The sequence below is a fragment of the Podarcis pityusensis genome (genome assembly GCF_964106645.2).
Source record: "Podarcis pityusensis genome assembly, chromosome: 1".
NCBI lineage: Eukaryota > Metazoa > Chordata > Lepidosauria > Squamata > Lacertidae > Podarcis > Podarcis pityusensis.
Window position 1 is genome coordinate 92,343,724 of NC_138028.1, and position 15,758 is coordinate 92,359,481.

The 15,758-nt window shown below is 44.5% G+C and overlaps 1 protein-coding gene across 2 annotated transcripts in view; it reads left to right on the plus strand.

Annotated features, from left to right (window-relative positions):
• Window positions 1-15,758, plus strand: part of SLC49A4 (solute carrier family 49 member 4) — a 76,517-nt gene that overhangs the window by 42,648 nt on the left and 18,111 nt on the right. For both annotated transcript variants that reach the window (XR_013987027.1, XM_081007761.1), the window contains exon 7: window positions 3,972-4,099. Coding sequence is in view for 1 of the 2 variants with exons in the window: in XM_081007761.1 (XP_080863887.1) it covers window positions 3,972-4,099 (128 nt within the window). In the remaining variant the exon portion in view is untranslated. The remainder of the gene's footprint in view (window positions 1-3,971; window positions 4,100-15,758) is intronic.

The following is a 15,758-nucleotide window of genomic DNA, read 5'->3' on the forward strand; positions in this document are numbered from 1 at the left end:
CCATCTCCGGAACGCCTCATGAATGGCTAGTAGTTCTCGGTCATACACCGTGTAGTTCCTCTCGGATTTGTTCAGCTTTCGCGAAAAAAAGGCACACGGTCTCCACTCTGACTCCTCCTTCCCTGGCTGCAGAAGCACCGCCCCAATAGCTCTGTCTGATGCGTCAGTTTCCACTCTCATCGGTTTTTGTAAATCCACATGCAGGAGTTGTTGTTCCGAGGCGAAGGCCCTTTTTAGTTCCTCAAATGCTCGCTCCGCCTCCTCAGTCCAAACGAACTTCTTCTTACTGCTGAGACAGTCCGTAATGGGCGCCGTCAGGTGGGCAAAGTTTCGGATGAACTTACGATAGAAGTTCCCAAATCCTAGGAACCTCTGCACATCCTTCCTTGTTTTGGGTGTTTTCCATTCCAGCACCGCCTGGACCTTGCCGGGATCCATGGCCAATCCCTTGTCTGACAGGCGATACCCCAGGAATTCCACCTCCTTGGTATGAAACTGACACTTCTCCAGTTTCACCCACAGCTGGTTGGCTTGCAGCCTGCTCAACACTTCTCTGACGTCTCTCACATGCTGCTCCTCATTCTCAGAATACACCAACACGTCGTCTAAGAAGGCCACACAATTCTTGTAAAGCAAAGGCCCCAGGACGTGGTTCATAAACGATTGAAAGCACGCGGAGCCTCCTTGTAGGCCGAAGGGCATAACTAAATATTCAAATGCCCCCAAAGGGGTGAACATGGTGGTTTTCCATTCATCCCCCTTCCTTATTCGTATCAGGTTGTACGCCCCCCTTAGGTCCAGTTTAGTAAAAATCTTTCCCTTCCTGACCCTTGTCAAAATGTCGTCAATCCTGGGCATAGGGAAAGCCACTGGTTCTGACACTGCATTTAAGGCCCTGAAGTCACACACAAGCCTCGGCTTGTTCGTGTTTTTTTTATCCACAAAAAACACTGGGCTGCCCCCCACCGCCCTGGACTCTCTGATGAACCCTCTCTTCAGGTTCTTGTCAATGAACTCTCTTAGCTCCTGCATCTCTCTGTCTGACATGGCGTACAACTTGCCTACAGGGAGCTGTGCCCCAGGGAGTAAATTGATTTGACAGTCAAAGGGTCTATGCGGGGGTAATTGGTCAGCTTCCCTTTCGCTGAAGACGTCGCGGAGATCTGCGTATTGTCGTGGTACCTTCACGTTCTCCGTTACTTCAGTCCCTGCTAGGGTGGCTTGGGCCCCTGCCAAACCCTTTCCCTCTTTGCAGTGTTCTAAGCAATGTGCTGAACCAAAAGAAACCACTCTCTGATGCCAGCCCACCAGCGGATCATGTAACGCTAGCCAGCTCATCCCCAATATAATGGGAGCTCCTCCCAAGGTGGCCACATTAAACGCTATCAGTTCGGTGTGCCTTGCCACCTTCATTATCATTGGGACGGTCTGCAAGCTGACTTCTCCTCCCAACAGCTCCCTGCCATCGATCGTGGTCACCTGCAGGGGGTTGCTTAAAGGGATCGTCTGTATCTGGTGTTCAGCTGCAAACTCTTTGCTCATGAAATTGCAGGAGCTGCCTGAGTCCAACAGCGCCTTTATCTTTAGAGGGTGTCCGTTTGGCAGCTCTAGCGCCACTTCTATCACTAGGGCGGGTTTAGGAGGTTCTGGCGTGGGCACTTTCACTGCTCTTTGGCCTGGCTGCTGTGCCCCGACGGTGGCAGCCAGGCGTTGGCTTTTACTTGCTTCGGTATTTCTTCCTCTCTTCCCTCCACAGCTCCTACCATCCCTTGCCATTCCTTCCTCTGGGGGCAGACTCTGGCAAAGTGACCTGGCTGTTGGCAGAGATAGCATTTCCGGGCGCCTTTTCCCTCCTTCTTTCCCCCCTCACTGGGCTTTGAAACTGCGCGCGCTGTTCCGATTTCCATCGGCTCTGCCGGCGGGAAAGTTGGCTCTGGAATGTCTGGAATACGGAACTCCTTCCAACGTTCCCCCTTCCCTTCCCGCCTCTCCAATGCTCTCGCCTCCTGGCGCGCTCCTATGGTCAGCGCTGATTTGGTCAGCTGGTCCATAGACTCCGCCCTGGGCGCCCGGGAAAGTTCGTCTTTCACAGCCGAAGAAAGCCCTTCTTCAAAGAGCATTTGAATGGGTTCCGCCGATAGATCCCACCCCAATTTATGGATCAACATGGTGAACTCAGTCCAGTACTCACGGACAGATCGGCTCCCCTGTTTGCAAGCCATTAACTGTCTGCGGACCACTCCCTGTTCAATATCGCTGGAAAACATCAGATCCATGGCGCGAAAGAACTTCATCGTGTCCTTTAGGACGTCACTATTCGCTGCCATCAGGGGTCTAACCCAGTCTCTCGCCCCCTTTTCAAGATGCCCAATCACGAAAGCCACTCGTGATTCCTCGTCAGGGAATTCATCAAACTGCAGATTGAGGGCATATTGCATCTCTGTCCGAAAGCCATGATAGTCTTTGGGCTCCCCCCCAAACTTCTGCACCAATCCTGGTACCTTTCTGACGAGCTGGGTGTCTTTCCCCTTTTTGTCTGCATCCTGAGCCCTCCTCTCCTCAAGCCTCGCCGTCTGCAGCGCTAGCTGGACCTCCAACACCCGGTACCTTTCTTCCAGGCTTGGACCCACTCCAGCTCCTGCTTCTCCGGTTCCGGCTGGGTTGCTCATGATGCCTTCTCCTGCACAAGCTGCTCACGAAGACTGTCGGAATGCTGTGATGGGACGATGAGCTGCTTGTGTGTAAAATCCTAGTCCCTCAGAGTTTGGTCAAGTTTGCAAACCTCTGTCTGTAACGGAGCCCCTTAAACATGGCTCCGTCAGTCGCTGGCAGATTCCGACAGTGGTTGCTTTCGGAATCGCTTCCAACATAAAAGCTCCTTAACGGAAACACGTCTTCTGGACTCTCTGCGTGACAGTTTCCGGCGAGGAGTGGGTGTCCCTACAGGAGGTCCTGAAACCTCCCCACTGTTTTCGCTGGAAGTGTCTCTGAGCCATCCCTCCAGCTCCCTTTCCCTCAGCCCAGCTCCTCTCCCCCTACTGGTTCCCTCTTCAGCTGCTGAGTCTCTCCCAACCTGTGTGAGCCCTTTCACTTCCCTTCCTTCCGATGGCAGTTCCCTGACAAGTGGTACCTTGGGTTACATACGCTTCAAGTTACATACGCTTCAGGTTACACACTCCACTAAGCCAGAAATAGTGCTGCAGGTTAAGAACTTTGCTTCAGGATAAGAACAGAAATCAGGCTCCGGCGGCATGGCGGCAGCAGGAGGCCCCATTAGCTAAAGTGGTGCTTCAGGTTAAGAACAGTTTCAGGTTAAGTACGGACCTCTAGAACGAATTAAGTACCGTATTTTTCGCCCTATAGGACACACTTTTTCCCCTCCAAAAATGAAGGGGAAATATGTGTGCGTCCTATGGGACGAATACAGGCTTTCGCTGAAGCTTGGAGAGCGAGAGGGGTCGGTGCGCACCGACCCCTCTCGCTCTCCAGGCTTCAGGAAGCTATCAGCAAGCCTGGGGAGCCCGCGGGAGTTCCCGCAGGGCTCCCTAGGCTGCGGATAGCAGCCTGTCGCCCGGCACGTGGGGCACCCTGAAGCCGACCGCCCAGCGCCGGGTAGACATCCGCAGCGTGATAGCAGCTCTGAAGCAGAGCGCCCCTCGCGCCGGGCAGACATCCGCAGCGTGATAGCAGCTCTGAAGCAGAGCGCCCCTCGCGCCGGGCAGACATCAGCCAGCCCCACAAGCTCGGGGGACAGCGGGGAGGCGCAGCGCCGCCATACCGCTGTTCCCCGACCTGGTTTTGGGGGGGGGAATAAAGGGGAAATTTTTTTTCCTTTATTTCCCCCCCAAAAAACTAGGTGCGTCCTATGGGACGGAGCGTCCTATGGGACGAAAAATACGGTACTTAACAATTTGGCAAAAGTTTACAGAATTTGTGAAGGGTTTGTTAATTGTGATTTGTGTTCCTTTCAGGTTTGCCGATTTTATCCGGGGAATGCTGAAACTTATACTGCTTCTGCTATTGTCAGGAGCAACTTTGTCATCCATCTGGTTCACTTTGACGTGTTTAACAACTGTCAGTCATCTTCCTTTAACTACAGGTATGCTAATGCCCAGCCTTGTCAAATAAATGGTTTTGGTAGCGGTTCTTAGATATGTGAGATGTTGGAAAAATAGGTTATCTTGCAGATTAATTCTCAATAAACTGTTTTAATTCTGTGGTGCTGCTGGGCAGGGGAGATTAGCATACATTGTGGGATTTTTATTTTATTTTTTTGCGGTCACTTCTGAACCCCCAGTGCTACAATGTAACTCAAGCCGCTTTGTAATGTATAATGAAGCAGAGGAGACAGCTGTCAGAATTGACAGTGTAAGACCAATTCACATATGCAAGACTGGACTCTTGAAATCTTCACGTCCATTGACTGAAGTCATTATGTCCATTGATTTCAGTGAGTCTACTATGAGTATGACTTATTCAGATACAACCCGTACATTAAGCTGGAAGAACTCCCTGTGTCACCATAAACAAGTTAAAAGAAAAGAAAGGGCAATAAGAAACTGTAATTTTATTTAGTGATATAAAGCCAACAAGGGGAATTTTGAAGTTCATTAAACTGACGTGTCTTTGACAAGGTTTTCAAGACTCCTGTTAGCTGGCTATAAACATTGGTTAAAACAAGTGATTAATTCTAACCCTTTAGCCCGACCTGCTTGGAATTCCAGTGGATAATAGTGTGTTTTGTGGTTACTTATCTGGGAACACAAGCATGTAGGGAAATAATAAGCTTGTAATACGTCCAACTAATTAACTTGCCATTTCCCCTTTACTTGTTTTGTTACACCCCCTTTGTATATTACAATAGGTATTATGTACGAAGTACAGGTTGTCCATAGTAATGTTAAGTCAGACAAAAAGTATATGTGGTTATTTAGTTTTGAATTAGACTGGGCGAGCATTTCTGAAATTTCTTTGTTTTGATATCATAGGCTTCCCCTACTCTACGCTACCCATCACTTCATCCCACTTTTTTTTGCAGGGGTTGGGTGGGTTCTCATACCTTCTTGTATCTATATCTTGGGGAGATGCTTGAACTGAAATCCCGGATGGAAATTCAGTATATCTGTATAGTAACTAAACTTCACACCACATATACATATCGTCTAATAATATTAGACAAATTCTTGGAGTATAAGGCTGTCAGTGGCTACTAACTGTGATGGCTGTATACTACATGCAAGATCAGAGATGGCATGCTTCTGAATATCATTTGTTGTGGAATAGCAGCAGGAGAGTGCTCCCAGGCTCATGACTTCCTTGTGGGCTTCCTAAAGACACCTGATTGATCAGGTGGGAAAACAGGATACTGAACTGGGCATTCCTTTCATCTGATCCAGTCAGGCTCTCCTTTTGTTCATATTCGTACAGTTGGTAAGGTTGTTGTTCTTGGGGAGGAGGTGTTAGTGAAAGAAGCTGTGCCATGTTGTATTGCTGCATTTTCTGTTGTGCTCTCTTTTTCTTCCTCATCATTGTTTTTAAACTAGTCTTCCGCTTTTGTGGCTTAGTCACTGCTCATTTCTGTTTGCTTGCTTTCCTTCACTTCTTCTCAGTCCCTATCCCACTGGAGCTCACATTTGTTCCCATTCAATTTACTGAAACATGAAGTCGCTTTATTGGACTTAAGAGCTGATAATCCTTAAGATGGGTAGCCAGGAGTTTATGACTTGGTAGCCTCTGCCAGAAGCTTTGTGCAAATCCATTCATCCATTTAAAACATCAGCTTCTGTTCTCCTGTTTGGAAGCTTTTTCTTCTAAAAAAGAAGGCTTAGAAGATTTTAATTTAAACTGAGAGGTGCCACTACCTGAATGTGTTTTAGAAGTTGCACATATGCTTAAATCAGATCTGAGAGGATTGGAGAGGCTTGAAACTATCTTAATAAACCTTGGAAGACAAGTCTTTGGTTTGATGCTGTACTCTCTGTTCTGGAGAGGAGCACTGAGGAGCACTGTTGGTTTGAAGCTGATGTGCTACACCTGCTGTAACTTCTGTAGCCACAGAAATTGCCTCCCCCCAGCTCTGCCATTGAACTTAAATTAATGAACGGAGCTTTCATAGAGTACCCTCTCTATATAAATATAACTCTGTCTTATTCAAATTAACTTTGAGACTCCCAAATTGTCCTTGGTGCATAGCTATAAACCAGAAATGAGTACAGCATATTGAAATAGATGTCTGGTTGAGAGGAAATACCACCAGAATTACCGAAACTATAAATTCCATTTGGTGTATCCTTTGATCTGTGTTTCATATTCTAAAATAATCAGCTCTGAGATATTTTTTTAATAAGGCAAGAAAAGTATTTTTAATAGCTGAACAAATCACGCGTTGCAGAAGCTGCTGTCTCTGAGATGGCAAATCCTTGCACCATTCTTCCCGATCAGGAGTGAAGAGATACACTGAGAGTTTTCCCCTTTGTGCTTGTCTGCACTGTTATCAAATGCAGGTAGTAAAATAAATTGTAATGAAAAGTGAAACTGTCTGAATTGATGCAGCAGGAGCAAACTTATACATTCACTTCAGTTCTTATTTACTGAGATAAAAGTGGACGGGCTTCAGCAGGTGAAAATCACCTCCGTCTCCCTCTGTCTCTGTTTCATGCAAAACCCACTGATCCAAAACAGAGCTGGTAGATCAAGTTTATATTTTGCCAGTCTCAAATCGCTGTTTTCAGAGATTTCAGCACACACAAAACATGATTGCCTGAGAATAACAACAACCTCTATATTTTTTTCTTGGTTCTTGTAGCATTAAGTTGCATTGCTTTTTTCCTAGAAGACTGCTGTGACTGTAGAGATGACAGATAATCTCTCAAATGGATTTGATAGCTTTTCATTATTAAAAGCTTTTTTGGCACCCTCCTTCAAGGCTGAAGGGAGTTGGTGTCTTGGAAAAGAGAATATTGGACTGTGTTTTAGTAAACCAGGTCAGTGGCTTACTTGGTCAGTTCCATTGTCTATGTAACTTGCTTAGTGATTTCTGGTATAATAGGGATGAGCTTGGTTTCTGGAAGGTTTGTTCCTTCTGTCTGCATGATAGTGTCCATGTCCCCAGTTTATTGTCACATCTTAACCAATTTGACATGCATGCTACCATGAATGTATATGCATGTAAAATGGCAGGGGTTTTGAGGTACAGGGAAAGAGGTAGTAATTTGTGGAGTTGAAAGATAATTTTTATATGTTTTGTGAGGCTATTTCTGTCAAATGGATTAATGAAATAAATGAATTTGGCTTGCTTCCTTTGCCTCAGGTGCAGGGTGTCTTTCCTGCAATCCAACAGCATTACTTTGTGATTCTTTTGGATGTAATGTCTATACAAGTGTGGGATAGCTCAGTCAGTAGAGCTTGAAACTCTCAATCCCAGAGGGCTGTGGGTTTGAGCCCCACGTTGGGTGGAAGATTCCTTCATTGCAGGGGGTTGGACTAGATGACCCACGTGGTCCTTTCCAACTCTAGTTCTTTGATTCTATGAAAATGGACAGTAGACTGGATGTACTTAGGTCAAGGCCATATTTTAGGGAGTAGAGGATCTTAGAAACCTTCTCACAAAGTAAATTTAATTGCAGACCAAATCAGGCTGATGTGAGGGTCATGAAGTGTGCACAACCATAGGCTACAACACAGTTTCCAAGACTCTTGGCTTGCAGTGTTTCTTTATTATGCTAGGAGCCACTGGTGCAGTGCAGATACTGTAAACTACAACTCCCATCATATCTTACCATTGACCAGGGTGGCTGGAGCTGATGGGAGATGTAGTTCAAAACATTTAGAGGGCAACATGTTTGCTTACATCCCATGCAAATTATCTAATGCTTTGTGAGAATGATCCTATGCCCATGTGGTTTAACAAATCCTGCCCCCACACTCAGTTGCATATTTCTTTTTCATAGTGAACATATTGACTACCATTCTTTCCAGTCTTACGGAACTAAGGATGGAATTTGGTGTTGCACTGTTAGAAATCAGCTTGTCAGATGAAACAATCCCCCCTTCCCTGTTCTGGGGGTTCTTGTGACCCCCAGAGTCAATTTCAAGGGGGCGGGGGGGAATTCCCATTGCACAAGCAGATGGGGTTCATTAGGTGAATTCTGCCAACGATCTTCCTTATTTTTTCATACTAGTTTGGGTATTTTATATTTGTGACCAAAAACTTGAGATCATATGCTAGAATGAAAGATTAACATTTGGTATGACAAGTAATTTTATCCCCATAGGCAAAAAAAGTGTCTCATATCTGTGACTGACACAAGTTTGTTGGCCTGTCAGTTACAAGTTGATCCCATCCAAATTTCTGTCACATTCACTTAATTTTAGTTAATTGTAAAATTAATCTTTTCAGGCTAGGTATCAGTATGCATAATAAGTTGTCTTCCCATAGAGCTTGTGGGGAATGAAAACTAGAGAACCTTTCACAACAAGAAGGTGATCTCTTCCTTTGACATAGCAAGCAGCCTTTGTTTCTCTTTCATTCTTCAGGATCCATGTCTAGAGATTATTGTTAATATCAATATGGCATGCCAACACAATAAATCTTCAGGTTCTAAAAGCCTCTTCTTATCTCATTCTTGTACGCCAGTACATGTTTTAGCACTTGGCATGATGTTTTCTAAAGCAGAATCCATTAGTTAGAGGTCAGATTCTTATTTTTAGGTTCAATCATAGAATTGTAGAATCTTAGAGTTGGAAGGGACACCAAGAGTCATCTAGTCCAACCCCCTGCAATGCAGGAATATCAGCTAAAGCATTCCTGACAGGTGGCCATCCAACCTCTGCTAAAAAACCTCCAAGGAAGGAGAGTCCACCACTTCTCGTGGGAGTCTGTTTCCCTGCTGAACAGCTCTTACTGTCAGAAACTTTTTCCGAATGTTTAGTTGGAATCTTCTTTCTTGCAACTTGAAGCCATTGCAACATTGAAATGGAAACACCCAGCCTTTTCTTGCTGCATTTGCTAGAGACAAAGTTTGCCTATTTCAAACTTAACCACATAGCATTTTAAATACACAAACATAACTTTTTATGTACGTTGAACTTATATCCTTGAGATGAACTTCATGATTTTTAGACTTTTTTATTGTGCAACTGAATATTATATGGATGCAATGCATTCTCTTGATTTATATATTTGTATAGTTTTGTTCTGAAGCTCCTGTCTCACATCCACACTAAATGATATAAGGATGAAAGCAAACCAGCTATTTAAGTGCTAATTTATAGGGCTTTGTGTGGTCTCTTTATTCCTGACCATAACTATGCAATATAATGGCGACCTTTGTGCTCTGGAGTAATTGAGGGAAATGGCATGATTTAATTGATTTGGTTGAACTTATTCTTTTTTCTGTTAATTAAAAGTTCCAGGGTGTGTAGCGTGTAGCTCAGATAAAGTATGGGAGTTCAAATGCAGGGCAGTGCTTGGTGACACTCGGGCTTTGGGGAAGGAATGTGAGATGGCTGGTTAAGAAGTCAGAGCTGGTTCAGCATTAATGCCAGAGCAGCTTTGCATTGACATTGGAGGTTGCACAGGGCATTGGCAATCTTTTTTAAACGATGAAGAGGGAATACACTGTGTATAACGAAAGCATGTTGTGTCCAAGTATCTAATTTAGCATTCCCAGTTACAGATAGGTAGCCGTGTTGGTCTGCCATAGTCAAAATAAAAAAAATCCTTCCAGTAGCACCTTTAAGACCAACTAAGTTAGTTCTTGGTATGAGCTTTCGTGTGCAAGCACACTTCTTCAGATACAGAAGAAGTATCTGAAGAAGTGTGCTTGCACACGAAAGCTCATACCAAGAACTAACTTAGTTGGTCTTAAAGGTGCTACTGGAAGGATTTTAGCATTCCCAGTAATACTTCACATTTTCAGGGCAATTGTATGTACTCCAATAATTTGATAATGGTACTTGCTGTATGGGGAGAAAGCAAAGTCAGAAGCAGCCAGATCCAAATTAGTTTCTAGGTTATACTTCCGAAGGGCTGCCTATCCATCAGGTTTAGGTAAACAAGAACTTCCAATGGTAAGGCTTGTAAGTCACTGCAAACCTGCAGCATGGGACTTTTTGTCCCTTTCCTGTATCTCTGAGAAATTCCTTATTGTTCTTATAGTACATCCATCACTCTCACTGCTCAGAATATGCAAATGTTTGCATGAATATTTCAGCAATGAAACTGCAGCTAGAAGTACTATTCTGCCAATGCTACATGTTTTAGAAAGATATAACATCAAACTAAATCTCTCACATTATCAGGCTGGTTTCATAAGCTTTTGATTGGAACCACCTGGAGGAGCCTTCTAGTAGAAAAGGTGAGTGGCTTGGAAAGTTCTTACGATGAGACCTTGAGTTATACTCCTAGTCAAGCATACTAGTTAATAGATCAACATAAACATTATTTGTAGGATTATGCTGAATGTTCTCTCATTTCAGTTTTGAAGTAAAGCAGTGCTTTCATGATGGGCAAAATATACCTGCCCAGAGAAAAAACAACCTTATGTATGTTCACATTATTTTGAACCTCTTAGCAACAAATGGGGAGAAACAAATGGCAGCAGTTTGTGCCTTTTTTCCTTTGTAGAGGGATTTATTTAGGTCTTCTTTTTCCTTCATAGAGCCATTCATATAATGAATGGATGACAATGCTATGTAGCCAATGTGTTTTGCTATGTAGCTAATGTGTTACTATTTCTGATAATCCCAAATAGCTAATATTACTAAGCAAAAGCAAATCAAAGTCAGTTCATAGTGCTGCTTCTTTGATTACTCAAATGGTGATTTTAGCTGAGGGATCACATCCTACAGAACAGAATTGCATCATGGTGCTGCTGTGAATCCAGTCATACATGTTGATGTTTGTGAGGGAACACAAATCTCATCCAGAGTGAGAGGGTAGCAGTTCCTGAATAGCTGAGGAATTCGGTCCACTTTTGAAGCAACCACTGAAACATTGCCTAATGCATGGAGAAAGCTTTTAATACTGGCAAAAATGTTTAACAAAAAATATCCCTACTTAGAACATAAAGGGGGATTAAATGAGAGAGAGAGAGAGAGAGAGAGAGAGAGAGAGAGAGAGAGAAACTGGCTAAAAGCAACACTACTGAATGAAGGCTACTATGAGTACAATCCAACCCAAGTAAAGTCTGTTTACGTCTAATTGATTTTAATGAGGCAGACTTAAGTCTTTGATTACTTCTGTTGAAATAAATTAGACTTAGAATTAGTCATATTTGTGCTTTTATTTGTGGCCTTGCAATGTAGTTTGCATTGCAATGTAGAGTCATCCTCTTAATTTTTTCAGTGGTTTGGAATTCCAAAGGACATTCCATTGTCCTTGATCTGCTACTGTTAAGCTCATTGGCTCAGCTGTGATAGAGACAGATCTCCTCTTTCAGTTCCGCCATAGTCTTCCTTCCCTTTGTCTATGGGAGAAACAGTAACAAACTCTGCACCCCAAGGCAGCTTCAGTCAGCTAGCCATTGGCAGAGAGCTGACAGGCCCTGCAATTTCCAGCAGTAGCTGTGCCACCAGAGGCCATGTGAAGTGGCTCATAGTCATGAATCATCCCTTCCCTACAGCAGTAACAGCCAAGCTGAAACTGTGCTGAATCCTACAGGTGAACTCTTTGGCTTAACTGCTGCCATTCTCTGCTGGACTGCTTGCCTCAGAAGGTCTGCTGCTCCTTTCAAACTTGTTAAAGAGTTAGATCATGCACAGAGAACCCTTATAATTCACTGTCACTTTTAAACTGTCCAAGCAAAGTACACTAGTAAGACATGTGGTGGGACACAGTGTGTTTCTGAATAGCAGTGAAGGGAACGCAGTGGATGTAGCCTACCTTGATTTCAGCAAGGCATTTGACAAGGTGCCCCATGATATTCTTGTAAAGAAGCTGGTAAAATGCGGCCTTGACTATGCTACCACTCAGTGGATTTGTAACTGGCTGACTGACCGAACCCAAAGGGTGCTCATCAATGGTTCCTCTTCATCCTGGAGAAGAGTGACTAGTGGGGTGCCACAGGGTTCTGTCTTGGGCCCAGTCTTATTCAACATCTTTATCAATGACTTGGATGATGGACTCAAGGGCATCCTGATCAAATTTGCAGATGACACCAAACTGGGAGGGGTGGCTAACACCCCAGAGGACAAGATCACACTTCAAAATGACCTTGACAGATTAGAGAACTGGGCCAAAACAAACAAGATGAATTTTAACAGGGAGAAATGTAAAGTATTGCACTTGGGCAAAAAAAATGAGAGGCACAAATACAAGATGGGTGACACCTGGCTTGAGAGCAGTACATGTGAAAAGGATCTAGGAGTCTTGGTTGACCACAAACTTGACATGAGCCAACAGTGTGACGCGGCAGCTAAAAAAGCCAATGCAATTCTGGGCTGCATCAATAGGAGTATAGCATCTAGATCAAGGGAAGTAATAGTGCCACTGTATTCTGCTCTGGTCAGACCTCACCTGGAGTACTGTGTCCAGTTCTGGGCACCACAGTTCAAGAAGGACACTGACAAACTGGAACGTGTCCAGAGGAGGGCAACCAAAATGGTCAAAGGCCTGGAAACGATGCCTTATGAGGAATGGCTAAGAGAGCTGGGCATGTTTAGCCTGGAGAAGAGGAGGTTAAGGGGTGATATGATAGCCATGTTCAAATATTTAAAGGATGTCACATAGAGGAGGGAGAAAGGTTGTTTTCTGCTGCTCCAGAGAAGCGGACACGGAGCAATGGATCCAAACTACAAGAAAGAAGATTCCACCTAAACATTAGGAAGAACTTCCTGACAGTAAGAGCTGTTCGACAGTGGAATTTGCTGCCAAGGAGTGTGGTGGAGTCTCCTTCTTTGGAGGTCTTTAAGCAAAGGCTTGACAGCCATATGTCAGGAGTGCTCTGATGGTGTTTCCTGCTTGGCAGGGGGTTGGACTCGATGGCCCTTGTGGTCTCTTCCAACTCTATGATTCTATGAAGCCACAGGAGGGGAGAGTGCTCTTGTAGCTCTTGAAAACCAGTGGTTTTCAAGCAATGTGCTCTGGCATCCTGGGGTACCTTGAATGATGGTCAGGGGTGTCGCAGGCAACACTGGCCTCTGTCCCTCTTTCCTTCCCTTCCTCTTCTGATGCCCTCTTGCGTCTCTGCCTCCCAAAGGCTTGCACAGCTATTTATTGCAGCAGCCCTGACTATATACTCCAGAAATAAATGGTGCCTCTGGGATGTACCTTTCTTTGGGATGGGGGGGGGGGCAGCTCAGAGACCTGGAGCGGTGGCAGCAGCAGCTGCCCAGAGGACTCCCAAGGAAAGAGGAGAGGAGGCTGAGAGAAGACTCCACAAGGGAGGGTGTTCAAAAAAGAGTGAGAGAGGCTGCCAGCTCTGCAGGCAAGGGGTAACATAACTGGGCTCCTGAGCCCCCTAGTGGTGCCACAAAAAGAATGTAGTTGGTTGAGGGAGCCGTGGACTCAAGAAGGTTGAAAACCTCAGCCTCAGTCAGTTGACCCTCTTAAGTACCGTATTTTTCGCCCTATAGGACGCACTTTTTCCCCTCCAAAAATGAAGGGGAAATGTGTGTGCATCGTATGGGGCGAATGCAGGCTTTCGCTGAAGCCTGGAGAGCGAGAGGGGTCAGTGCGCACCGACCTCTCTCGCTCTCCAGGCTTCAGGAAGCTATCCACAAGCCTCGCGCGCCAGCAGGAGGTCCCACCGGGCGCGCAAGGCTTGTGGGCGGCAGCTTGCAGCCCGAAGCAGGGGGTGTGCTGCGGAGCACGCCCCGTGCTTCAGGCAGATGTCCGCAAGCCTCGCGCGCCCGGCGGGAGGTCCCGCTGGGCTCCCAAGGCTTGCAGGCAGCAGCCTGTTCTGGGGGCTGGAGTCGGGGGAAGCTCGGGCTTCCCCCGCGCCTGGGGGGGAAATATATTTTTTTTCTTTATTCCCCCCCTCCAAAAAAAAATCAAGGTGCATCCTATGCGGCAGTGCGTCCTATGGGGCGAAAAATACGGTTAATACCATCAAACCCACAACGAGAAAATGACCACACTGGCGGAACCCTCACTCGATAAAATACTATGTTGTTGGTGTATTTCTTTTTTTTCAGGGAACACATGAATACTTTATGGCGATATTAACACATGTTCCATTCTTAAATTGCCTATAGGTTCATACATGTCAATAGATTATCTTTAGCTCTGAGAAAGCCTTGCCTGGTTGTTGAATCATTTTCTAACATGCAGTCTTAGGCACCAGCATACATTAAAAGCTGTATTCTTCTGTTAAGTTTGCTACCCAAATTATACAGTTGCATGTTCACCTGCAATCTGTGCCCTTGTAACTAGAAAAAAACCATATGTGAGCTTGTGTGCTTATTTTCTATATGAAGAAGTAGCACATTGTGGTATTTCTCTTGCTTAGGGAAAGCATTATTTAACAATGCCGTCAATGTAGCTTGAAGCCCAGAATGACCGTAGCCCAAGCTTTGATCCCTCTTGCTGTAGGCACTTTAAGATTGGAGAGTCTTGGGTATTTCTTTCTGGGGAAGTTGGAAGGAAAATACCACAATATATGTCCAAACCAGCTTTGTTTCCCTTATTGCCTATACCAAAGTGAGCAAGAGAGTTTTGTGTTTGTATCTTGGTTATAGTTTATTACAACCAAGCTAGTTTATTATTGCTATTCTACATTTCTGTTTAATAATAATTGATAATAGTAAATCAAAGCAGCTTACACTGACATTAAATTTATCAACATAAAAACAAATACAGTGGTACCTTGGGTTACATACGCTTCAGGTTACAGACTCCGCTAACCCAGAAATAGTACCTCGGGTTAAGAACTTTGCTTCAGGATAAGAACAGAAATCGTGCTCCGGCAGCGTGGCAGCAGCAGGAGGCCCCATTAGCTAAAGTGGTGCTTCAGGTTAAGAACAGTTTCAGGTTAAGAATGGACCTCCAGAACGAATTAAGTACTTAACCTGAGGTACCACTGTATAAGAAGACATGCCCATAAAAACAGTACAGTGACAATAATAAAAGATCACTTTAAAGACATAGGGTTTGATCCAAGCGTACCCTTTTATTCATGGAATCAAGGAGGGAGTGTCAGTAACGTCACATTCTGTGCTGTTCTGGAGGGTCCCTCAAATACATTTTCAGGGGTGCACTAGGTTGAAAGTGGAATTTGTGAAAATTGTGCCCCCTACACTACCATTTGTGGGTGCCAGGAGACCCTTTGCCCAAGTGGAATTCCACTCCAACCTTATGAAGTGGTTAGTTTAAAAATATAACCCAAAATAGCATGTATGTCTCTCTGCACTTCCTTAAAAAATGTACATTCCTTTTTTAGTAAGTGTGATATCTCTTTGATTAGGTTACTTAGGAAACCAGTTCACCTGAAGGAGATGGGACCTCTCATGCTGCTGTTAATGACTTTTGGTCATTTGCTGTGTTTTGTTTTGCTTTGAGGCAGAGTTCCAAAGAGTGTTTTGTTTGAAGTATAATTTCACTATGATTTTTGTGGAGAATAGAAAGTAAACCATATTTATTCTTTAACTGCAAGCCACGACCATGACTTTTTCGTGTGAATAAGAACTTGATCGATATGCACTGGAATAAGAATAGCATTACAACTGATTAATGATTTTGGTCGGGTGGCTGGATTTAAATTAAATAAACAGAAAACTAAGGTTTTGGGGAAAAACTTGACTAATACAGAGTCAGAACG